Genomic DNA, 27,297 nt, shown 5'->3' with positions numbered 1-27,297 from the left:
GCCTATAAAAATATTCATTATTACAAGAATGTGTTTATCAAAACTTCACTTGTAGACTACAAGTTACAAGTGACGTTTTTAATTTTACAAGTATATTTTTACACGTGTATTCGTGATTTTGTTTATCAAAATATTACTTGTAAGTTACAACTTGTAAAAAATGACTCAAAAACCTTAGAGTGTCCGGAGACTCTCTATTCTGTATTACAAGTTCACAAGTGTCGGTTGGTTGGTGTTTTTAATTAGATTTTCTTTCAAATTGTGGCTAAATCATTCGAGTGGCCACGGAACTTAGATTTATAAGAGTCATGTTCATACTAATAAATATAGTGGATAATGTTAGAAGGGAGCAAAATTACATATTCACAGCGAGAGCGTAAATTGAATCCTGAGCATAGCGAGGGATTCAAGAGTTAACACAAGGTGGAAATAATTTTGCTACCATGTGCAGATTTCCACATCACTTATGAGTGATGGTTGACTGGTAGAGCCGTTAGGCATTAAGTCCGCCATTTGTACATTTTTGTTTTGTTTGTGCAAGAAAGTTTAAATAAATAAATAAATGTATAATAAATGTAATAAATACGCACCTAACCGACACTTTTTTATACTTTATATTATGTACAAACTTTTTTCGTTTTGTTAATATTTTATACTGACAACATGAAGTCCTTGAAGGAAAAGTTCAACTTTCCCTAGAGTGATGTGAAAACCTCATTAAAAAAATCCGCTTGTAACGAATAGAATTTGTCGAATTATATCAATTAAGCTCATACGTGACTATGTCAAAAATGTAAATGGCCATGTGCAGGAAAATTTCGTACGATACACGTTCTTTCGTTTTGTTTCGTTCTCTTCACACAAGGGAATTCGTATTTTTTTTGATATGTCAGGCACAGACGTTATATATACTATTCAGCCATGTATTTAACTAGACTACAACCACTTAAAAACAAAAAAAAGTGACATGACGGGGAAAGAATATGGTAGCGGTACGAGTACATGAATTTGATTTTAGAATTTACAATTAAAAATTTACAAGTGTGTAATTTTACAAATCTTGTAATTTTTTTTGATAAACGCAATTTACACGTACTTGTGAAAATTTGCTTGTAATGTGTAACTTGTGAACTTGTAGACTTGTAAGTTTTGATAAACAGGGCACAGGGGCCCGTTTCTCGAAAGACGGGCCACAGGTCTAATAATATAATAATTATTTATTGTTACTTAATCTACCTCTTCTATTTTGCAGTGGATCCTCCCATCATTTGAAGGAAGCAAGTTCTGAGACAGAAGCAAGAGCACATAATTATAAAAGTACAAGTACAGAAGGCTCTGCACTGTCATCAACCTGTCAACGGACTGCATGCAACTTTGAGTTCTATTGTGCAGGGAGACGGTCATCAAACTCTAAGCCAGGACTTGCGGCTGCCGGAATGTATGAAAGAAAAGTTGAGTGAGCCTCCCTGGCAAGAGTATATTTGTAATAATCAGGTAGAACCATCACAAACAGAAGACTTCAAATTCAGTACCATCATTGTTCAACCACAGGATCTATATAAATTTATAAGGGCATGTGGGCCTTAGAGAAAGAGTTGTTAATGTGAAGACTAAATAAATTCAACAAATAAAATCTCAACTATAATACTGTCTTTGGTACACCCGCTACCATCACGTCCAATAGTGAAAGTGCAGTTCAGTGTAAGCAAAGACAGTGTACAAGATATACCACTCACCTATGGCATTAGTGTTACTAGACTACATTAATACATAAAGACTATTTTTCTAAAGTTGTCCAAAAATTTTATTAAAAAGGTGTCGGAACGCCTTATTGGTGTCTCGGGGACCAAAGAGCCGGTTCCTTCTTTGCTCAGAGGTTGAGTCTGGCGGTGCAAAGGGGAAACGCCGCAAGCATTCTTGGGTCTATGCCAGAGGCAGGGGATCTGAGGGGGGTTTTTTATATTTAGTTATAACCTGCTTGTGTTAGTTTTAGTCTTTAGGGTTTTAAGATTTAATTATAAGATTAGATATATTGTTCGTAGTTGTTCTTGAATAAGCAGTGTTTGTGTGTCTGACTAACGAAAATATAAATTCATATTCTAAACGTCTAAACTTGTGTATAGCTCTGTGTTGTCTTAATAAATCCTATTGGAAACACTGTTGTTGTTCTGATTAGCCAGGCCTGAACATTACACTTCACCATCTTATAAGAGTGCCGACTATTGGGAACCTGAACCTAAATGACAGTAAGGGTCACTTGCACCACCGAAAATCCGAGGTTAACCTTAACCCACCATTTTATATGGAATTTGACAGTCCACTAACCTTGACTTAAGCAGGTGGTACAAGTGGCCCTAAGGGAACGCCATCACACAATGAAGCTAGGAATATATTGCGCTGACGTCCGCGATCGCACGTGCACGACCGACAACCGATAGTTTGCACAATTCAATCTAGGAACATACTACGCGGACGTCCGTCGTAAATCGACCGCGGACGGGGATCTGGACTGCACAATGAATATACACTTAACCGTGCAAACTATCGGTCGACGGACGTGGACATGGCATTGAGCGCATGGACGTCCGATCGAAATCTGGCTCGCTGGATGTTTTGGTGACCGTGCACACTGATCGGTCGCGGTCGCGGTCGATTTACGACGGACGTCCGCGTAGTATGCTCCTAGCTTCAGTGTATATTCATGAAGCTAGGAACACACTACGCGGACGTCCGTCGTAAATCGACCGCGGACGAGGATCTGGACAATGAATATACACCTCACCCAGCAAACTATCGGTCGACGGACGTGGACGTGGCCTTGAGCGCATGGACGTCCGATCGAAATCTGGATGTTTTGTTCCGTGCACACTGATCGGTCGCGGTCGCGGTCGATTTACGACGGACGTCCGCGTAGTATGTTCCTAGCTTTATCCAGATCGCGTCCGCGGTAGAGAGCCATAATATGTTCCTAGCTTTACCAGTTCCACAATATAATATATAATATTATGTGGTCTGTACGTGGCTTGGCCCGAACCCCACTGATGTACACGCCGCTATGGTGGGGAGGCAAGTATGGTCGCGCGATAAATGATAAAAAACATCATCGTTTATCGCTCGACTATACTTAATGCCTGCCAGGGAGCACACGTAAGGCCGTTTTCACATTATCCGATCCGAATATCGGATGTCGGAAGGATTTTAATGGAAAAAATCCAAGATGTCGCCAGTAATGAATGGAATAGCGGTTCAATACATCCGATATCGGAATGGATAATGTGAAAACGCACTAACGTCGTTATACTCGTACCTACAGCGTCAAGCTAGGAACATACTACGCGGACGTCCGTCGTAAATCGACCGCGACCGCGACCGATCAGTGTGCACGGAACAAAACATCCAGCGAGCCAGATTTCGATCGGACGTCCATGCGCTCAAGGCCACGTCCACGTCCGTCGACCGATAGTTTGCACGGTTATGTGTAATTTCATTGTCCAGATTCCCGTCCGCGGTCGATTTACGACGGACGTCCGCGTAGTATGTTCCTAGCTTCACCCTCGGATTAGGCTGGTTTTACGTCACGCGGGCCGACCGCGCGGAGCGATCCGCACTGGATTTATGTGTTAAGTTAACACTGTTAACTTCAGGGAGCGGTTTAGACTTAGAGTGGCATGGACCGGGTCCGCGCGGACGACAACATCATCATATAAATTGGTCGCGATCCGCGCGGACGGGCCGCGTGAGACTAGTAAACTGCATGCTGGGGATGAATCACAGAACTAAATTCTGTGGGATGAATCTATTGAGTGGTTCGTGATGGAGTCGTTGGATATCCAACATAGGTCTTTCAAAACGTATAGGGGTTTCGAAATGAAATTCGTCCTTGATGTAACTTACCCTTAATACCTACCCACCGAGCAGTAAAAAAACAATCTGAAAAATCTAATATACTTAGCTTAAAACATCTATTGTGTTTATAATTTGCCCTGATGTTATGCTATTTTGATACGGGTAATATTTATAGATTCTAAAATAGATTCATTAAAGGAAATATCAATTTGTGATAACGCAGCAAAATTATAAAAAATATATTTAAAACGGTCAATGACTGTAATATTGATGTTAAATGTTTAATAAACGTTATTATTTAAAATTGGTGCAACATTGAGAAATTAATTCTTAAAAAAAAACAATTGCTGTGACATTGTATTTATAATTACCTGTAATGTTACAAAATAAATATACCGGTTATATCAAAAGGTTTTATTGAAGTAATCTTAATTTGTGATATTGCAGCAACTGCATAAAACCAATATTTCAAGTGGTCAATTGCAGTAATATTGATTTTGAACATTTGGGAAACTTTAAGTTTAGACATTTAAGTAACATTGAAAACTTGATGTTTAAAAGTTAATGTTGCTGTAACGTTGCATATGTAATATAGCTAATACCTTGTTGCAGCAATGTAATAAATGAACATTTAAATAACTTGTGATCAAAACATCCTTGCAATATTATAATATTAGTTTTCATTTGTCATGTTACAATAATATAGCACTACTAATTTTCTGAAAGTTTCAAATTACCAATAAGTTGAATGTTGTTGTCATATTTCTCCGACCTTACATTCTAAACTTACAAATGTGAGGTATGTAAACTTACTGCAAGTTATTGTAAGTTTCATGCTCAGTGGGGTCGTTCTTCTTCAGAGAAAACATATCAAATTGTCACAGAAGAAAAAAGATAATATGAATCTCAATATCATTAAATATGTAATTTACCTACACAACATAAAATATAAAATATTTGATGTGCTTTCTTATCTGAACTGTGTCCTCTATACATAATACAATTATTTTAATTGCTATTCGTTTTTTGTAGTTTCTGGTTCGGGCCATGTATGTTTGTCTGTCAAATAGTCCTCGACTCTGTAATAAGCCTTTAACATCAATGATTTTTAGGGTTCCGTAGTCAACTAGGAACCCTTATAATTTCGCCATGTCTGTCTGTCCGTCCGTCCGTCCGTCCGTCCGCGGATAATCTCAGTAACCGTTAGCACTAGAAAGCTGAAATTTGGTACCAATATGTATATCAATCACGCCAACAAAGTGCAAAAATAAAAAATGGAAAAAAATGTTTTATTAGGGTACCCCCCCTACATGTAAAGTGGGGGCTGATATTTTTTTTTATTCCAACCCCAACGTGTGATATATTGTTGGATAGGTATTTAAAAATGAGTAAGGGTTTACTAAGATCGTTTTTTGATAATATTAATATTCTCGGAAATAATCGCACCTAAAAGAAAATTAAGTGCGTCCCCCCCCCTCTAACTTTTGAACCATAAGTTTAAAAAATATGAAAAAAATCACAAAAGTAGAACTTTATAAAGACTTTCTAGGAAAATTGTTTTGAACTTGATAGGTTCAGTACTTTTTGAGAAAAATACGGAAAACTACGGAACCCTACACTGAGCGTGGCCCGACACGCTCTTGGCCGGTTTTTTTAAGTAGTTCTTAAGAGCTGGGAGGGGTAAACTCAAAGCAGTGTCAGGTAACTTATTATAAAAATGAATGCATTGCCCAACAAATGACTTCTGTACTTTACGGACACGAAACTTCTTTATGGCAAGCTTATTTTTGTTTCTAGTGTTATAATTATGGATATCTGAATTCTTAGTGAAACAGTCTAAATTCTTAACAACATAAATTATACTATCATAAATGTATTGGGAAGCTACAGTTAAGATATTAATTTCTTTGAAGAGTTTTCTTACTGATTCACGTGTTCCTAAGTTGTAAACAGAACGAATGGCTCTCTTTTGTAATACAAAGATAGTCTGTATGTCAGCTGCTTTGCCCCAAACCAGAATACCGTATGACATTACACTGTGAAAATAACTATGATACACTAGGCGAGCTGTCTCAACATTAGTCAGTTGCCTGATTCTCCTAACGGCGTATGCGGCTGAACTTAATTTGCTTGCTAGTTTCCTTATATGAGGACTCCATTGTAGATTTTTGTCCAATGTTAAACCAAGAAACAGTGTTGTATCTACCATCTCTAAGCATTCATCATTCAAAAGTATTTTTGTATCGATTGGTTTAACATTCGGCAGAGAAAATCGAACACATTTGGTTTGATCATTTACCTTTGTACCCTTCCAATACAATGTCAGTAATAGACGTTTTCCGTGCAAAGTTCGTGGTAAGTTTAGTTTGTTTGAGCAAGGCTCATTAGCGAGTGTTGAATGATTGCAGCTGCCGATAGTGGGAGCGAAGTTCATGTTCACGGCGGGGATGTTCGTCGCCGGCTTCTGTAATGTTTTGTTTGGGTAAGTCTGGAGATATTTCTTAAATTTCTTAAAGTCAATAAGTATCTCATAGGTTATCGTGATCCGCCGTAGACCGCATCATCACTTACCATCAGGTGTGATCGTGGTCAAAAGCATAGCTGGGCATTAACTCGTTAATCCGTTAATCGTTAATTCACGAAGTTAATATTTCGATTAACGGATTAACTTTTAAGTTAACTTTAAAAAATGTTAACGGATTCGTTAACTTCCGTTAAATTTCATAGAGTTCGTTAATCGTTAATCCAGCACCCCAAGCGGCTCGCTGCGCCGCGAAAACCACGTTCTTACTGCTACTGTAAAAGCACATAGTACGGAAAAACCTAGGTTTTATCGGTAAAAGCAGATCCGTCGGTTATAAACAGTCTAAAGACCAATTGGCGACTTTAGATCACTTATTCGAGATCTTCGAAATCTTATTAGGCGTGCTAGATCGATCACTAACCTGGGAATAGAGTGCAATCATCAGACATGACAGACAAATCGCGCAACCGACGCATCGAGTTAGAGTCCGGCGCGGGCCTTAGATTACTCTACCAAGTTATCGTGGCCCACAACATCGAGTTGTCATCTCAATCTAAAGAACCGACGCACCACGATCGCGACCGCATGAATGACCCAATAATTACCAATCCGAAGTAAAACCTAGGATTTACCCAACCAACGGCGGTAAAGCCCGAAGAGACCGTAATTATTACATTTCGGTTTTTTACCGAATGGTGTCACAGGTTTTAATGGTTTTTGGTGGATACTTAGTAAATAGAAATACATAATACCTACAGTGGAGTCCTATTTTTATGACGTGTTACGGATTATCGATTAACTTTAACTTCCGTTAAATCTACCGAAATGTATCGCTTTAACGATTAACGAAGTTAACTTTTTAAGTAACGGCCGGATTAACGATTATCGAAGTTAACTATTTTATTAACGGTGCCCAGCTATGGTCAAAAGTCTACATATTCAAACTAAAAAAAAACACGACAACGGCAAAGTTGGAACTTAACGACATACTTAATTATGATTTGACATGGTAAGCTAAATGTACGTTCCTATAGTGGTTTATTTACATTATTTGATGTCTTACTATTTAATTTTATATCTGCACATTGCTGGGCAAAGATCGTTTCTCTTATTTAGAATTCGATTAAAAATAAGTATTTCTCATATTAATTACGCAGATAAATTCCGTGCATAGCGTAAGGAACTTGATAAGTCAGTCGTAAGTACCGAACAAAACTCAAACATAAGACTTGATGATTTCAAATCACTTTGAAAAAAAAAAACTATCTTGATTTATCAAGTGAATCAAGTCCTTCACGCTATCCACCAAATTAATGGCTGCTCTGCAAATAAAATGGTCTGCAAATCAAATTGTCATTTTGGCCAACGCACCTATTATCATATTGACGGAAAGTTGCCAGTGCACGTAATTAGCCGAATGCACAAACGCTCACGATAATATCTTTATTTATTTCTTTATTTATTTATTCCTTAAATTAACATTAACAGCCTAGCTAAACATGTCAATAACTGTCTATCTCTATCGCTCTTGCTTATTGGCGCGACAGAGCCAGACCACAGTATAATAAAGAGTATTATCGTACAGTATGGCCACTCCCGCACCCCGCTCAAGGTGCCGCCCACCCCCTCTCGGTGACCTCACAGTTACCGCCTGTCAAAAACGCGAACAGTCGACCTGTCATGTCTCACTCATACAAGCATGGTACGCGTGAATGTGTGCTAGGAACGCGCCTCTTTCATATATTTGATGCCAGTGTCCGAGATGTGGCCAGACTACCTTTCGCGGCGTTTCGTTTTCGTTTCGCGTCGCAAATATGCCATTCGGCTACGGGGCCTGTTTTTAATAACAGACGTAGGTATGATAAGTAAGTAGGTACTCATTTTAAAGAGTTTGTTTGTTGTCATAGTATCATACCGCATTACAGGGTGTGTTTACTATATTTCCAGGTGTCTAGTACTAGTGGAGGATTCGGTGGTGTTTACGGTGCTATGTTTCGCGGTGCGGGGCGCGGCCGCGCTCGGGGCCAGCGCTTACTCCACAGCGAGTTACGTGTTCGTGGTCAATGTGTTCCCGGAATCTATTGGCTCAGTCCTGGGCATCCTGGAGACCTTCGTGGGCATCGGCATGTCCGTGGGCCCCGCTATTGGGAGTCTACTCTATTCGGTATGAATACACGAGCCACCTCTGTTAGTAAGTAGTTGGTGGTGTTTACCCCGCCAGGAGTCAATGCGTATTCCACGGCGAGTTACGTGTTCGTGGTCAACGTATTCCCGGAGTCCATCGGCTCAGTCCCGGGCATCCTGGAGACCTTCGTGGGCATCGGCATGTCCGTGGGCCCCGCTATTGGGAGTCTACTCTATTCGGTATGAATATACGAGTCACCATTTTATGATAAAGCCACTTGAGCATACAAATCTAGTCCTCATTTTCTTTGGATACCATTCTCATGTAATGGAAAATCTTATAAATCTTATAACCGGGTCCATATTGGCTCATATAAAATTATTTGTTATAAAATTATTGTTTATACCGATTTGTGCTCCGAATGATCATTTCTCATAATTTTACTTATCATAATTTTGTTTCATTATTATCAATTGTACTACTATCACTGTTCATAATAATCATTTAGCCGAAAATTTTTAATCATAAATTCTATACAAATATTTAATAACATTCATAATTTTGTGTTTAAGAAAATCATTCATCATACAATTATTTAAAAAAAATTTGGAGAAGTTCTATGAAAAGTTTGCGCCATTCATAGAAGCGCGTTTGGAGCTTTTACAATGACATATACAATTTGCATTAAAAAGTCGTTTCTGGTTTGATCACGGTCAACCTAACACGCTCCTCCTCGCTACGCTCGTCGTCGCACCTAACTGCACATGTGATTTTTGTTCTGTTAACAATAATATAACGATAAATTATATTACTTGCAATCGTTATGACCAATAAGTATATATATAAGCATTAACATTAGTATAAAATGTATTTATGATAAATGACATTATGAACATAAGTCATTCGAAGTTACGATAGTTATTAACATAAAATTGTTATAAGTAATGATCATTATAATGTAAAATTGTATGAGAAACATTTTCGAACTACCAATAATCTATATACCAATTTTATATGAACTTTGGCGCACCCCTTATAACCACTTATTAAACTAGGTAGTTTATCACTAAATTGAAATTTAGAGTTTTTTTTTTAGTTTATTTAGAAAACGAACAGCCATTTACAAATACGGTTTACAAAAAGAAATATAAATCTAGGCCTAGAGTTTCCTACATTACTGGTTAATTTACTTTTTTTTTCCCGATAACGGTTTGACAGATATTATTTACCATTGTGTTCCTTTTTAATAATGATTAATAAACCAACCATTTTATATGGAATTTGACAGTTGACAGTCCACTAACACTGAGTTAAGTGATTGGTGCAAGTGGGCTACTCTTGTACCTATTATTTCAGCAATTCCCGTCAACTTTGTACAATGCCACGTCAGCAAATTTTAATTGATCCTATTTTGTTACCAACATTTAGTAATATAATTAAATAGGAATTAATAAAAACAAATTTAACTTTTCCCTTAATTTTTGTACAAAGTTGACGGGAATTGCTGATTTGTTCACATTACTTGTATTTCTAACGTATAATAAAATAAATATATGGTAGGTGTATATCTTGTCTAAAATGTGTATCAATTGTTTCAGTTAGATCGGAGGCTTCGGACTTCCATTTTACAGTATTGGAATTATCATGGTTTTGATAGTACCCGTCAACTGCCTGTTACTCACCGACTGTGAAGGTATATTGATTTCTCCTTTATTGTTAGAATCTGTGCGGTAACAACAGACTTTTAGAATTGAATTCTGTCATCGTACGGCCCAAAGTCTTATATCTAGGACTAATTTAGTTCGATTAAATTCAAACCACATTAAATTGGAACAAAGTTTTATGTGTTTATTCCGTTTCATTTCCAAAAACGGGTGCGAACTGCGAAGTACCTACTCATACCAGTAAATTTTATTCCGAATGACTAATGCTTGCATAATGCATAATGGCGCGCTCGATATTCCTTGGTTTTTATTGCTTTCCATGTGTGCTAATGCTAATTTTTAAGACGCTACAGGAGCGAAAATGCTAAAATAACCCCACTTTCAATTTGGGAATTTTAGTTAAATATACTAGTGTTATTACCTAGATTTATCAAAATAAAATGTCCCAGACTTGTTTCCTGCTGTAAAAAATGTTGTCAATAGACCTGTAAGGCAATTCCAAATGACAGTGCCATCGCATAATCTACTAGTAAGAAGGAAAAGTGCCTACATTATGGGTATTAGAATATTTAATAAAATTCCAGCATATTTAAAGACCCTTACTTATACGGATTTCAAAAACAAACTGTATAAGTTATTGTGTGATTGTTGCTTTTATTCCCTAGACGATTTTTTTAGTTTTAAGTTTTAATACATATTAGATTTGGTATCAACTGTTATTTGGCATAAATGACAGCAGTTTATGTCAAACCTGTGTTTGTGCACGAAAACGTAGCTCAGGACTTCTGTTTCTTGCATGAATACAATCGAATTTCACATGCCGAATGGCAGAATATAGTATATAAGTGCATGCTCTGTATCTGTATCTTATATGTATGTTCTTGTGAATAAATCATTCATTCATTCATTCATATGCGACATAATCAATAAGGCCGTTTTTGGAAATTTATGATGGGCTCTAGCGTCTTTAAAAATAACAATATCAAAAAAATCAAAACAGTCTGACTGACATAGATAAAAATAATAATAATCTGTGTTGAAAAAATCATTGTTCTATCTTCAAAAACCGGGGAGGAAATAGTCGAGAGCGTTTGTATGGTGAATTGACCCCTCCTGTATCTTCTTAATAATCTTTCAGAAATAGTGACCGGATCGAAATCCGCCTCTGTGATGGGGCTGTTCAAGATCCCGTCGATCATCGTGACGGGGCTGGTGATAGTGGTGGCGTCCAACACGTGGGCCTTCCTCGACCCCACGCTGGAGCCCCACATGCGGCAGCTGGGGCTCACCACCAACCAGATCGGACTCGTGTTCCTGCTGTTCTCGAGTCTTTATGGAATATTTAGCCCCATCTGGGGATGGGTGGCGGATCGGTAAGCGAAACAGTCGGTGTTTAATGGCTGTATAGTGATAGTGGCGACCAACACGTGGGCCTTCCTCGACCCCACGCTGGAGCCCCACATGCAGCAGCTGGGACTCACCACCAACCAGATAGGACTCGTGTTCCTGCTGTTCTCGAGTCTATATGGAATATTGAGCCCCATCTGGGGATGGGTGGCGGATCGGTATGCGAAACAGTCGGTGTTTAATGGCTGTGGTGTTGACATTCCGTGACGGAGCTGGTGATAGTGGCGACCAACACGTGGGCCTTCCTCCACCCCACGCTGGAGCCCCACATGCGGCAGCTGGGGCTCACCACCAACCAGATCGGACTCGTGTTCCTGCTGTTCTCGAGTCTTTATGGAATATTTAGCCCCATCTGGGGATGGGTGGCGGATCGGTAAGTACTTCTAGCAGTACAAAATCAAACGTTAAGCCTTTGTTACTTACTTACCGTCGTCGTCCCGGCATTTTTGCCAGGATTCATGCTCTGGGGTCTGCTTCGACAACTATTTAATACCCAGAATTCAACCTAGGTCCTATTGGGAGTAGTTCAGTTTCTTCACGACACTCGATGTTTTTCTTCACCGAAAAGCGACCCGCGTGTAATCATAACTTCCAAAAAATTCAGTGGTACAAGGTTTACCCCATGGTTTGAACACTTTGAATTGAAGCAAAGCAGCTAACTCCGTATTGAATGAATTTTGAACGTATTTGATATTTGCTGCAAAGTTATTAAGTATTTGATTATATAAGTTGTAGATACCTAATATTAATTTTAATTTGGAAATGTTTCAGAATCATGGAAACACATTGTTAATTCATCATTTTTTCCAGGGTACACAACCACTGGTGCATGATGATTTGGGGGTTGTTCTTGATCACCGTCGGCTTGCTGCTGCTGGGGCCCTGCCCCTACATTCCCGGTCTTCCAACGTAAGCGACCCATCTAACACAAACACTAAGGGTCTCCTCAAACATATCGACGCCGAATATAGCTCCTCCGACAGCTCCTCAAGCATACAACATGCGTACGGCTGCGTCTAACGAGCGATTTTTGGTCGGCTATCAGATTCTGCGTCGATAATAGGTTTGGGGAAACCCTAATTTAAATATACCTGCGCCATACACCGAAATAAGTTCCACTTAACTATTCGTACGTATATTAGATACGAGTATCTTGTTCAGTCAACCTACCGAAAGTCACAATCGTGAACGCTCCCGTTCGAAACGCAATCGGCTCTGTCGCACCAATGCGGAAGAGTGATAGAGAAAGATAACGATAAGCTACGAAGCATCCTCGATTTACAACTTGTTGTGTGTGCGTTGATTAGAAGACAGTATACATACATACATACAATCACGCCTGTATCCCATAAAGGGGTAGGCAGAGCACATGAAACTACTAAAGCTTCAACGTCACTCTTGGCAAATAAGGGGTTGAAAGAAAACGAAAACTATGACATTGCCGTGACAGGTTGCCAGCCTCTTCGCCTACGCCACAATTTAACCCACAGTCGCCTTCCACGACACCCACGGGAAGAAAGAGGGTGGTGAAATTCTTAACCCGTCACCACACAGGTTAGATTAATTAGGATTAGAACAACAAGTCCATATAATTAATTGAGATACGGTTGTACTCACGTTATTATATCGCTATTGCTGCGACATGTTTCGGGCCAATTCGGAGGCCCCTCTTCAGGCGTATAGGAGCGTATACGCCTGAAGAGGGGCCTCCGAATTGGCCCGAAACATGTCGCAGCAATAGCGATATAATAACGTGAGTACAACCGTATCTCAATTAATTATTTGAATATGTCTCACGGAAGTCTAACGTGTATAACAAGTCCATATTTCATAATAAAATGCAAAAACATTAACTTAAGGTACAGCGGGACAAATCTCGACTGGGGGGCAATTGTAACTAATCCATTTTTCCATTATTACACTATGATGTTGAGTTATAGATGTATCCACTGACCTCGCCTACCATATACATATATAACCGGTGGACACTCTATTTAATAATGCAAACATTGTAAAACATGGAAAAAATGGACCAGTTGCATTTCCCCCCCTGTCGAGATTTGTCCCGCTGTACCTTATAACTAATGATTGTTTAGGTCTGTTCTGTGGCTCGATTTGGTGGCGCTCTCGATTCTGAGCATATCGGTGGCATTAACGCTTCTACCCACATTCCAAGGAGTTCTAACAAGTTCAATGTAAGTACACTTTTAATATTTTTTTCTACTCGTCGACTTCAATCTGTCAATTAGGACACCACAGACTAAACTATAAGTGCTGACTTTTCAGTGTTGGATAGTCTTTGACACTTAGTCAACTATAAAGCTAGGAACATACTACGCGGACGTCCGTCGTAAAGCTAGGAACATACTGCGTAGTATGTTCCTAGCTTTAGAGGGCATTCAACGAAAACGTCGTAATAATGTAAAATTGATAGTTTTAGTCGGCAAAATGCTACACTTTCCGTCATCTAAAAGACTTATTAAGTTCAGGATTCGATTAGGACATCTTCTTAACTTACATGTTGTGAGACTGGATTTTTAAAAACTAACTCACTTAATTAATTATGATTTTTTTTCTGGTGCATGTTTAGGAAAACCCGCGAAAAGTGCTGACTTAGTCCGTCTAATTTGTAAAATTTGGATAGTTTTGAATGCTTCAAGTGGTAAATTTGTATTATGTATATCCTGTACTACAATCATCTGAGACTACTTCTTTGTTATAAGGCTTTAGAATAGAGTAAATGAGGATATGATGAATCCAATTTGTTTCAGAAATCACCTCAGAATAAGTGTCAATTTCTTCGAAAACTTACGTGTTTTTGAAGTAGTTTTAATATAAAAATAATCTGCAACGCTTACTCAAACAGATTTTATGCAAAAGTTTTCTATTAATTGCAATTTAATATTTTTGACGATTTTTTAAAAATGCCTCCTTATTACCGGTTACGCGCGCTTGCGATGTCAGTACCGCGGCAGAGCTTGTAGAGGCAGGACGTATGTTAGTCCGCTCCGCACGCGGCTCGACGATCGCGAAGTTATTTTGTCATTGTGTGCGGCACCCGCCGTGTCCAAAACCGCACTTGTGTGCGTGTTTGGCTGTACTGTTGCATGTATACTGCGACCGAAAACTTTGATCCTTGGGTTGACGACTTTGGTAACTAACTAATTAACTTGACTAATATTTTTAGTAAGTATTATTTATTATTGAATATCATTTTAGGTTACTGACTCGTCTCAACAAAATCTTTGACAATAGATGGTACTCAGGATCTGATGATGAAGTCAGATGGTAGTCATGAGTTCTCATCAACCAGGTCTTGAAACCATTTCGTGTTTGGGCTCGTTTGATTCGCCTCAACAAGATCTTTGACAAGAGGTGATGGTACCCAGGATCTGATGATGAAGCCGGAAGGTAGTCATAAGTTCTCATCAACCAGGTCTTGAAACCATTTCGTGTTTGGGCTCGTTTGATTTGCCTCAACAAGATCTTTGACAAGAGGTGATGGTACCCAGGATCTGATGATGAAGCCGGAAGGTAGTCATGAGTTCTCATCAACCAGGTCTTGAAACCATTTCGTGTTTGGGCTCGTTTGGTTCGTCTCAACAAGATCTTTGACAAGAGATGGTACCTAGGATCTGATGATGAAGCTGGAAGGTAGTCAAGAGAATTCATCAACCAGGTCTTGAAACCACTCCGTGTTTGGGCTCGTTTGGTTCGTCTCAACAAGATCTTTGACAAGAGACGGTACCCAGGATCTGATGGTGAAGCCGGAAGGTAGTCAAGAGTATTCAACAACCAGGTCTTGAAACTCTTCTGTGTTTGGGCTCGTTTGATTCGTCTCAATAAGATCTTTGACAAGAGATGGTACCCAGGATCTGATGATGAAGCTGGAAGGTAGTCAAGAGTATTCCACGACCAGGTCTTGAAACCACTTCGTGTTTGGGTTCGTTTGATTCGTCTCAAGAAGATCTTTGACAAGAGATGGTAATCACTCTTTTATACTCTGGCGCATCCACTGTCTCAGTGTGTCAACAGTCAACTAAAGCAGGTAGGCGTAGCGTAGTTGTATTTCCTTACAAAAAACTAATACATAGATGTGGACCTTCCTGTGCTCCATGCAATTAAAACAACATAATATTTAAAAACCGGCCGAGAGCGTGTCGGGTCACGCTCAGTGCCTACACTGAGCGTGGCCCGACACGCTCTCGGCCGGTTTTTAAAGCCGCGTTGGTAAATAGCCGCTCGGCTCTTCCGTAGTTTTCCATATTTTTCAAAAACTACAGAACCTATCAAGTTCAAAACAGTTTTCCTAGAAAGTTTATAAAGTTCTACTTTTGTGATTTTTAAATATTTTTTAAATATATGGTTAAAAAGTTAGAGGGGGGACACACTTTTTTTCCTTTAGGAGCGATTATTCCCGAAAATATTAATATTATCAAAAAACGATTTCAGTAATTCATTTTTAAATACCTATCCAACAATAAATCATACGTTAGGGTTGAAATGAAAAAAAAAATCACTCCCTACTTTACGTGTAGGGGGGTACCCTAATAAAACATTTTTTCCACTTTTTATTTTTGCACTTTGTCGGCGTGACTGATATACATATTGGTACCAAATTTCAGCTCTCTAGTTCTAACGGTCACTGAGATTATCCGCGGACGGACGGACGGACGGAGGGACAGACAGACAGACATGGCGAAACTATAAGGGTTCCTAGTTGACTACGAAACCCTAAAAACACATTTTAAATATAAAAAAAACTACTTAAAATTAAAGAAAACCGATCTTAGTTCCATTATATATATGTACCTAGAAAACATCATCATCTTCCTTGCGTTATCCCGGCATTTGCCACGGCTCATGGGAGCCTGCGGTCCACTTTGACAACTAATCCCAAGATTTGGCGTAGGCACTAGTTTTTACGAAAGCGACTGCCATCTGACCTTTCAACCCAAAGGGTAAACTAGACCTTATTGGAATAAGTCCGGTTTCCTCACGATGTTTTCCTTCACCGAAAAGAACCTAGAAAACATATCATATACAAAATGAAATAAAACTAAGAAAACGGATTATATTCATTATACGCGATATAATCTGATTCCATAAATTTATTTCATGAGTAACTATCGCGGTGACAGAAGACAATATTATATACACAATTTATTATATTATAAAAGTTTTTTAATTTATTTCTTCCAAGGCTACACACGTTTTAATAAAAAAAACTGTGATAAGTTTAATAATTAAACTAAAAGGTCAAGTATTTATGCACGAAATCATGTATGCAAATATGTAATATATATGGTGGTGTTTTTACGCAAGTATCAATAATGGTTAGTCCGCAACGCTACTGACGGCGTGGCGGTACCGACCATGAATGCTATCCCTTTCGCTCTAGCCGCACGTAAGGTTGGTTCGAAGAGGATCGCACGCTATGTCTGTACCGCAGGCTACAATCGTTATGCTTCTGGTTATAGTGTGCGTCTGCACACAGGCGCAGGCGCCGCCGGCGTCGAAATGCGCCAGCGCCGCCGGCGTCGAAATGCGAGCAAGCAGATTTTTTGAAAGCGCTCTTAATTTTAACGCACTAGAAAGCTGAAATTTTGTACCAATATGTATATCAATCACGCCTACAAAGTGCAAAAATAAAAAATCGAAAAAATGTTTTATTAGGGTACCCCCCCTACATGTAAAGTGGGGGCTGATATTTTTTTTCATTTTAACCCCAAAGTGTGATATATTGTTGGATAGGTATTTAAAAATGAATAAGGGTTTCCTAATATTGTTTTTTGATAATATTAATATTTTTGGAAATAATCGCTCCTAAAGGAAAAAAAAGTGCGTTCCCCCCCCTCTAACTTTTGAACCATATGTTTAAAAAATATGAAAAAAATCACAAATGTAGAACTTTAAAAAGACTTTCTAGGAAAATTGTTTTGAACTTGAGAGGTTCAGTAGTTTTTGAGAAAAATACGAAAAACTACGGAACCCTACACTGAGCGTGGCCCGACACGCTCTTGGCCGGTTTTTGTCTCTTTCTAATGCGAGCGAAGCCGCGGGCAAAAGCTAGTTAGTTATAGTTTAAATATATAAACTGAAGCATGGAGATAAATGTTAGTTAGACTAAATATATCAAGTATGTTCTCTGCAGACTACCAGGGCATAATAATTAAATATCCATGCTCACCATACCATATCTACGTGATACAGCTAAATCATCCGTACTAAGGTCTGAAACCCAGGACCAATGGGCTGCAGGCTGAGCTGGCTTCATATCAGACCCGATCACCGTTACCTACCTACCCAGTGAGTCAGACATGTTAAATGATGTGTATTATTTTCAGCTACGAAGGTGGGTGTCCCGAGGCGCTGGCGACTTACAGCGCCGTGGCGGGCGTGTGGTCGTGCTGCTACTCGCTGGGCGAGGTCTCGGGGCCGGCGCTGGGCGGCGCGCTCACCGAGCGCTACGGGTTCGCGCTCAGCGCTACCATCTGCGCTGTCGCTTGTTTCATAGTGGTACGGACCCTATACCCATACATAGTATACACGTTTCAGATGGGTTAGTCAGTTAGGCATCAAAAATAACGTGTCAACTGACTGAAGGTCAAAAGTAGTGTCATATCCCTACTAAGTTATTGTTATATTTTCAGGCAGTAATCGCGCTAGCCTTCTTCTCGCTGCGCGAGTCATCGAAGTGGGCTATGGGAGCGTCGTGCTCCGAGTCCCTGCCGCACTCTGACTCCACGTGGAGCAGCGGCCACTTCTGCACGCGCAGCGCGCCCGACAGCCGGCTCGACACCTCGCCGCTGCTCACGCCCTGCTCCCGCTCCGAGAGAGGCTGTGAGTACTCGCCCGCTCCGCTAGCACGTGGAGCAGCGGCCACTTCTGCACGCGCAGCGCGCCCGACAGCCGGCTCGACAACTCGCCGCTGCTCACGCCCTGCTCCCGCTCCGAGAGAGGCTGTGAGTACTCGCCCGCTCCGCTAACACGTGGAGCAGCGGCCACTTCTGCACGCGCAGCACGCCCGACAGCCGGCTCGACACCTCGCCGCTGCTCACGCCCTGCTCCCGCTCCGAGAGAGGCTGTGAGTACTCGCCCGCTCCGCTAGCACCTGGAGCAGCGGCCACTTCTGCACGCGCAGCGCGCCCGACAGCCGGCTCGACACCTCGCCGCTGCTCCCGCTCCGAGAGAGGCTGTGAGTACTCGCCCGCTCCGCTAGCACCTGGAGCAGCGGCCACTTCTGCACGCGCAGCGCGCCCGACAGCCGGCTCGACACCTCGCCGCTGCTCACGCCCTGCTCCCGCTCCGAGAGAGGCTGTGAGTACTCGCCCGCTCCGCTAGCACCTGGAGCAGCGGCCACTTCTGCACGCGCAGCGCGCCCGACAGCCGGCTCGACACCTCGCCGCTGCTCACGCCCTGCTCCCGCTCCGAGAGAGGCTGTGAGTACTCGCCCGCTCCGCCAGCACCTGGAGCAGCGGTCACTTCTGCACGCGCAGCGCGCCCGACTGCCGGCTCGACACCTCGCCGCTGCTCACGCCCTGCTCCCGCTCCGAGAGAGGCTGTGAGTACTCGCCCGCTCCGCCAGCACCTGGAGCAGCGGCCACTTCTGCACGCGCAGGCGGCCACTTTTGCGCCCGAAGACCTGCGGTGAAGGTTACCGATTTGGGATCTTTAATGGCTTTGTATGATTTTAAAGATCCCGAAGCTATATTAATCCTATTAACTCGATGTCTACTTTGCCTTCTACCCTAATGTGTAACTACCCCTTGTCCAATGAACTGAGCTCTAAAGAAGCTACCTACTTAAAATGACTATGTCTAACACTTTTTGTTAATTGCAGTATTTTTGTTTCAGGTTCGTATTATCCTTACGATACGTCGACGCCTAAACGGCTCTGTATTAAACACAAAAACCCAAACAAAAGCGGGTCGGCCAGTGTTGCAGAAACAATTGTTCACATACTTAAATTTGAATTTGTTACGAACACTTTATTTGAAATACGAAAGAGAAATCGGTCAAACTCCAACGGCCATAATGCTGGCCTGTACCAAAACTACTTATGTCGAGCAGACGAAGAGCATTTAAATAATAACAAATATCATAATGATCTGGATAACAATCAAATAATAAGTAAAGATAGAGTAAGCGTTGACTACTGCTCGTATCTAGAGAACGCTATTTTTGGAAGCTCAGCTATCTTAGAGAACGTTCATTTGGATAACTTGCTAGTCAAAAGGAACAACAAAGGACTAGTGTCTACGACAAATAATTATACTGATAGAAAGTCTACTGAAGACATTCTTAGGTACAATCTCGAAAAGGTTCATTTCTACGAGAATATTGAACCATGTCCACCGGTGGATAATATGTCTGTAAGTATCGTTATTCCACACCATAGTTAACACGTTCGCTACGGTGTCAGGGTAGACCTTATACGAAGTGTAGTGGTTAATTGCGAGCTAACTTAAGCGAAGGTGTTAACGTATGATGAAGTTAATGAATATGATAATAGTAAAATTATGGGGCATTCCACGAGAAAGTCGCTTACGACATGCTTTTGCCTTGTATGGCAGCTACTTCAATCAAATCCGTAAAGCACGAGAAAATACTGCCAATTTGTTAACCAAGTCTTGAAAGGTTGACAGACATAACTTCGCTTTCTTAGCGTCTTCAGAAGTATTAGAAGATTTGCATGCCGTAAGCGACATTCTCGTGGAATGCCCCTTACGTGACTTGATCAATGTATACCAATGTTATTGCCCCTTAAAAACGGATAGGGGGCAATCGAAATTCATATACCCACATAGTTATACATTTCAGTAAATTTACACAATACATACATTACACAATATTCGACAAAAACTTAAAAATAACTATACAAAACTAAAATATAACTAATTGAAACTAATTTATACATTGTTTAACAGGATTGTTATTTTTACAGAAAAGTTGCGAGTGTAAGGACGGTGTCACGTTTTTCACGGGAACAGTAGCGTTATCTTCAACTGGTGCATGTGAAGTTTAGTGAAATTATTAGCTTTAAACGGCTATTTCTAGTTAATTAAATTTTATACGATATATTTTAATTTTTATGAAATTAGCTGGTAAGTTCTTATTGTGCTTGTTAGGAGTTATTGTTATTACAGAAGTTAACATCAATATGTGCCTGTTTATTTTAAATGAGCAAATATTCTTCTACTTAGACTGGGAAACCATGAAACTAAGATGATCGTCTGACTCCAGCACCCGAATAGATAGCTCCTGTGTAGAGAAATCTATCAACTTGTTGAGTACTTATGTTATCCTAGTAACGTCGACCTCGGCTGGCGTTGTCACGTGGCCCCCTTTATAACTTGATTTCGGTGATTTTGTAGAATCAATGACTGTTATTCACCCAGAGCCACCAGACCTTCCTCATTTGCTCAAGGATGAAACTTTGGAACAACGTGGAGTTCGTATCGACGTTCAACGTCTGCATATTACCTAGTTCGGCACGTCGGCCATTTTTTTGCTATAAGGTTTTTTTTTTTAAAACACTAACTTTCCTTAAATTCTCAAGGCTGATTTTGTTGCTGATGAGTAAGGATTTGATAATCATCATTTCCTGACCATTTCCGCCGGCCGTAACTTTTACCAGACGCTTGAAAGTCTCTCTAACTTACCCTAATTTCTCAAGCTACGGCCTGCGTAAATATTAGTTAGGAAATAATGATTATCCAATCATTGCAGTCTTCTCTATCACATATATAAAAATCAGCCTTGAGAATTTAAGGAAAGTTAGTGTTTTAAAAAAACCTTTTAGCAAAAAAATTGCCGTCGGGCCGAACTAGGTAATTAATATGCAGACATTAAACGTCGATCCCAACTCTACATTATCCCAAAGTTTCATCCTTGAGAAAATGAAAAAGGTCTGGCGGCTATGGGCTCTTAGTCCATATTGTGGTCTGATAATGAATGATTTTGCACCCACATCAACAACAATGTCATACATAAAATGCCATAATTAAGGCTGGATTAAAATACAACACTAGTTTGAGACTTGCGGTCCTTTTGTCGTTACTAGATTACACGCGTATAACATTTCCCTATAATGATTATATTTACATATAGGTTTTAAGTTATACGCGTGCTGTTTGTCCTTATATTTCGCGTACGCGTACGCTCGTGTAAAATGTTAACCTGAAACCGCTTTGATAAAAATAACTATCACCGACATCACCGTGAAACATTATTTTATTTAGAAGTACGAGTACCTTGGTAAAGAGCTTCAAGTAGTTTGTGATGAATCTAATAGGTACCAAGCTAAGTGTGTAGTGTAGGTACTATGAATTTTATAAATTACCTATTATAATTAGAAAAAATGCTGTATTTTTAACCGACTTCAAAAAAAGGAGGAGGTTCTCAATTCGACTGAATGTTTTTTTTTAATTTATTTTCAGTTTTCGGTTCTTTTTACCTCGGTCCTTTATCATTTCGAACGATAATAAAAAAATACTAAAATTATATTCAATTATATTATTAGAATATTATTGTCGCCTATAAAGTGTGTAAATATTAACTTTGTTTTTAATATTACCTACTTAGTTCGTTTTTGGTTAGTCCTACGAATATGCCAGAATAATAAATACGCGGAAAGAGAGAGACAACAATCTGCCTATCGCGAACTATGTGACCGGATCGGGGGGGTGTTAAATACGTAAGAGGGTGGACTCACCCCTCACGTAGCTAGAGCGAGAACGTCGTGTCGTTTCGTTCTGATTCGTGTACATTTTCTTACGGGTATGCACTCCCGGTACCTCAGTTTCTGATCGAGCATCAACGTTTACCAGCTGCTGTCAGCACCGTTGTAAGGTAAAAAATGTAGGTACTAAATTATGACACGAACTTCTGCTTTCGCCCCCTTAGTTAAGTAATTACCTAGCAATACCGGAAAAAAGTGTCTAAAATTGCGAATGGTCTTATGGAAAGTTCTAGGTATTATTCGGTTATTCGCACATTTATTGCCAATCTTTAGAACTAAATAAATCCTATGGCATTTGATGAGTTGTGAAACGCCTCAAATGAAGCGATCGTCAACTGTTGAGAACATTGAGATACCTATACCAGCAATTCCCGTCAACTTTGTACATTTTGTTACCAAGATTTTAATATCGAAGAGTATCTATTTTTCTTAAATAACAGCTTAATTTAAATGTTGGTAACAAAATTCAATTAAAATTTGCTGACGTGGCATTGTACAAAGTTACAGTAACCTACTTCTAATATCGGAAATTTTGAGTTCAGAAATTTGTGCATTGTTACTATTGTTAGTTATACTTACCTACTTAACTAGTCAAATATTCACCGAAAATGATTTTATGTTAATACATTTCTAATAAGTACTTTTGTTTTGATGTTATTTTTTCGCTCAGTTGCAATAAGCTCAAAAATACGCCCCCTAATACCATATGTCCAAAGGTAATGTGATCACATGTTATCTAGCGAACGTGAGCCAACACCGCGCCGATAGCAGCGGGGCCGCAGCCGCGGCTCGCCGCCGCTAGCGCCAGTGCCTCCGCAGACAGCTTCATTCTGCTCGCGTTGCCACGATGAAACTATTCCTACTCTTCGCCCTCGTGGCCATAGTTACCGCTGAAGAGCACAAATCAAAATGTAAAACCATCTCCGTTCGTGGCAAGATTCACAAGAAAGAAGTTTTAGCTACCGGAATCAACCGACCCTACCAGCTGTCCATGTACAAAAATGAACATAAAATCTTCTTCAGCTACAATGTTGGGAAAAATGAAGAAGACACCTTTGAAATCGGCTACATAAAAAAGGGTGAGAATAATGTGACTTCTATAAAAGGTGTTCTTAATGGGTTCGCATCAGCCGTGGACGAGGAAAACCACCACGTCTACCTGGGCGGCAGCAAGGGCATTTACAAATATCACCCGAAAGACAACGATAGGCTTGAGAAGATTGTTAGCGGTCATAATATTTGGTATATGTTCTTTCACAAACATCTTTACTTCATTGATTATCCTTCACAAAAATTGTACGTATACAAGAAGAAAAATGAAACAGAACCGGGCCAAATTCATGAACATCATATAAAGGACAAAATTTATCAATATGTTATCGACAAACATGGTGATCAGTTTATGACAACCGACAGCGGTCTCTACGGGATCAAAGAAGGCTCCAGCGAGCGCCATCTGTACTCCGACATCAAACTTTTCCGCGGCGCAGCATTGGATAACACGGGAAATGCTTACTTTTGTAGCAACCATTCCATTTATGCTACTAATAAAACGAACCATTCTCTAGAAGAAATAGTACACGTACGCAACGTGTTTGGGATAACATTTGATAGTCAAGATAATTTTGTTTATTCTGATCCCAAGTCCATTGTCAAATTACTGCCTGGGAAATGCGACTAGGTACCTAACCAGAATTATCCGCCATGTTAGAAAAACAAATCAATTAGCATGTTCTGTATTTAGAATCAATATGATTACATTTGTATTAACTTGCAATAAAGTAGTAGACTGTTCACTGCGACATGTTTTCGTTTATGTTTATGTTACGTATACTTCCTAGTTCACCATTCCCTGTGGCTGAGGCATCGTGGTTAGGGGGGCGTAGAGAACCGGAAAGTATGTTTCGCTGGCTATTCTGGGTCCAAGCCTCAGTGAGGCCTTGCACAGGAGTGGCGCGACTCGACCTTGGCGCGCTCGCCCTTAAGCTGTTAGATTAATCGTCTTTTCTAACAGAAGATTAGATGTCCAAAGACGCTACAGGAGCGAAAATGCTAAAATGGAAAGGAGCCCTCCTTTCATTTAGGGAATTTTAGTTAAATATACTAATGTTTATATTATATTAACTAGATTTATCGAAAAAAAATTGTCCATTCAGAACAAATCAGTTAAAAGATATTGCGAAAAAATCTTTAAAATCGAGGTTCCGCTCTCGACAGTTTCCTCCTTCAAAACTTAATCAATCGTAACGAAATTTGAGAATCTGAATAACAATGAAATAATTTGTGTCGGACCCTTTAGTTTTTTGGCTAATTGTTACTAATTTTGAATACCACACCTTTTTTTGCGCCATAATCAATAAGGCCGATTTTCGAAATTTTTGATAGGCTCTAGCGTCTTTAAAAATAAGAATATAAAAAAATCAAAACGGTCCGACTCAGATAAAAATAATAATAATCTGTGTTGAAAAAATCGTTGCTCTATCTTCAAAAACCAGGAAGGAAATAGTCGAGATCGTTTGTCAGCAATTCCCGTCAACTTTGTACAATGCCACGTCAGCAAATTTATATTGATCCTATTTTGTTACCAACATTTAGTAATATAATTCGACTTTTGTAAGATATATACAGGATAATTGTTATAATTAAGAAAATATAGATACTAGAGAACCTTAATGACGAAATAAAACTTAATAAAATCTCAATTCATCAACAAAATCTTGGTAACAAAATAGGAATTAATAAAAACAAATTTAACTTTTCCCTTAATTTTTGTACAAACTTTTCGAGAACTGCTGTTGTATGGAAAATGACCCATGTAGGTTCCTATTTTTAACCCTCGACGCAAAAACGATGGGGTGTTATAAGTTTGACGTGTCTGTCTGTCTGTTTGTCTGTCTGTCTGTGTGTGTGTCTGTCTGTGGCATCGTAGCTCCCGAACGGATGAACCGATTTAGATTTAGTTTTTTTTTGTCTGAAAGCTGAGTTAGTCGGGAGTGTTCTTAGCCATGTTTCATGAAAATCGGTCTACTATGTCGCGGTCGGGGTTTTTTTCGAAATTTTAATTTTGTGGTTATCTTATTGCGGCTTAGCCTCGGTTCGGATCAAAATTGAAAATTAAATTTTAAGTGAAGTTAACCAACTTCGACTTATTTTATTCTAGTGCTAAAAATGGATTGTTGGATTGTTTTCTGACTCTGAGAAAAATAATAAAAAAAAAATTTAAGGTCGATTTTTATACTGAATCAGTGTTAGATGTTAAATAGGCCAAATCTTATTTATATAAATACTAGATACTATCACATTAGAAGTACCTAGAATGTTCTACAACATACTAGAATATTATCGAAAACAATTAACTTAAGAAAGGAAATGTATAGAGTTTTGTAGAGTGTGTCATTACTTTTGTGCCAACCCAATAATTAAACTAAGTACAAAACTTACAAAAGCGTATAAAAGTTACAAAATGAGGGCGAACGATCCTGAAGCGATCTTCTGGTACGGTACGGTTTCATTAAGGCCGGTTCTGAGTTCTGAGATGCCTATTTCGTACGTGAAAGTACATCATAGTATTCATAGTAGACGTCGTTTTTAATGTAACACAAAACACTAGAACAATTTTCGTTACACGCAATCCGCACAACAAGATGATTTATAAATGTATTAACTAAAAATATTTCGTGTTTGTAAACATTTATTGTATGACATGTATCTGTCAAACCGCGCTAAGTCTTGCGAGGCAGTATTTTGGGTGCTCGGGCTGCGGTAGAAGCACGAAGGTTTGGTGGCACGTTGTCCTCAGAAATTTAAGCTTGCTGAAGCAGGTAATCCATGAAAAGTGAGAAATAGTAATGGTTTAAGAATAAAAATTCTTAGTAAACGTGTTTGTCCGTTGCTAGGTTATCATTAAATAATAATAAATAATGAATAATAATTAAGCAATAAATGTGATTTTGGATAGCTACATATCGAGCCACGGGCCATCAAATATATGATGCATATATATGTCGCAGGGAAATGGTCAAAACAGAGATTTCATCAAATCACTAAGGGATATGATCAAATCACGCAGGATGTCAAAATGGTGAATCCATTTTATCATTTCTCTAGAAAATTTCAGTCATTTGACTAAATCCCTTACTCTGTTTAGTGAAATCACAAAATCGACCAACAAACACGCCACGTTTTGTTATTTCACTAGATTTGTTTAGGGATTTGATAAAATCCCTGAACCACGTCAGTAAGTTGACGAAACGAGCTTATAAAGTCAACTAGTTTTATCATTTCGCTAAACAAGTTCAGTGAAAAAACAAAATGTTTTAATAAATATGAAAATAATTTAAAATGAAACATTTTTAGCTTTGTTTCTTCACTTATTCTATTTTTTTCTTATTTATAGAAAACCAAAAACTCTCAAAAAACCACTTCACTAATCTAGTTAAGGATTCAATCAAATCAAGTGACAAAGGCAAGAGTCTAATAAATCTAATTGGATATATTAGATTATTGGTTTTGTCATTTCACGAAACCAGTTTAGACATTTGATCAAATCACCAGTTGAGACTTTATCATTTCCCTAAATTTGTTTAGGGAAATGTTAAAACTAGTTGACTTTTTGAGTTCGTTTCGTCAACTCACTGTCGTTGTTCAGGGATTTTATCAAATCCCTAAACAAATCTAGTGAAATGACAAAACGTGGCGTGTCTATTAGCCGATTTTGTGATATCACTAAACAGAGTCAGGGATTTAGTCAAATGACTGAAATTTTCTAGAGAAATGATGAAATGGATTCGCCATTTTGACATCCTGCGTGATTTGATCAAATCCCTTAGAGATTTGATCAAATCTCGGTTTTGGCCATTTCCCTGCGACATATACATCGCCATGCATTTAAGGGTTAATGAATTAATCGAAACAGCCATCGCCCGGCGACAGATTTCCTGCTATCTCTTCTTTCCCAGTAAGTCTGTGTGGCTTTGCTCATTTTCCA

At 39.4% G+C, this 27,297-nt stretch overlaps 2 protein-coding genes across 3 annotated transcripts in view; both read left to right on the top strand.

Annotated features, from left to right (window-relative positions):
• LOC125240813 (MFS-type transporter SLC18B1-like) overlaps positions 1–20,728 on the top strand; it is a 37,270-nt gene extending 16,542 nt beyond the window's left edge. For both annotated transcript variants that reach the window (XM_048148937.1, XM_048148938.1), the window contains exons 3-12: positions 6,255–6,328; positions 8,318–8,534; positions 10,098–10,188; positions 11,298–11,532; positions 12,377–12,475; positions 13,663–13,761; positions 17,914–18,085; positions 18,220–18,409; positions 19,424–19,941; positions 20,514–20,728. In XM_048148937.1, coding sequence (XP_048004894.1) covers positions 6,255–6,328; positions 8,318–8,534; positions 10,098–10,188; positions 11,298–11,532; positions 12,377–12,475; positions 13,663–13,761; positions 17,914–18,085; positions 18,220–18,409; positions 19,424–19,941; positions 20,514–20,594 — 1,776 coding nt within the window. In that variant the 3' untranslated portion in view covers positions 20,595–20,728. The remainder of the gene's footprint in view (positions 1–6,254; positions 6,329–8,317; positions 8,535–10,097; positions 10,189–11,297; positions 11,533–12,376; positions 12,476–13,662; positions 13,762–17,913; positions 18,086–18,219; positions 18,410–19,423; positions 19,942–20,513) is intronic.
• A 2,329-nt stretch (positions 20,729–23,057) lies between these two features.
• On the top strand, positions 23,058–24,112 carry LOC125241192 (ommochrome-binding protein-like). Its single transcript, XM_048149551.1, has one exon. The coding sequence runs from the start codon at positions 23,158–23,160 to the stop codon at positions 23,989–23,991; it is 834 nt and encodes a 277-aa protein (XP_048005508.1). The 5' UTR covers positions 23,058–23,157; the 3' UTR covers positions 23,992–24,112.
• The last annotated feature ends 3,185 nt before the right edge of the window (positions 24,113–27,297 follow it).

This window comes from Leguminivora glycinivorella, chromosome Z (assembly GCF_023078275.1).
Source record: "Leguminivora glycinivorella isolate SPB_JAAS2020 chromosome Z, LegGlyc_1.1, whole genome shotgun sequence".
NCBI classification, from domain to species: Eukaryota; Metazoa; Arthropoda; class Insecta; order Lepidoptera; family Tortricidae; genus Leguminivora; species Leguminivora glycinivorella.
The sequence above is the reverse complement of the archived record's forward strand: the minus strand, read 5'-3'. Positions and strand labels throughout refer to the sequence as shown.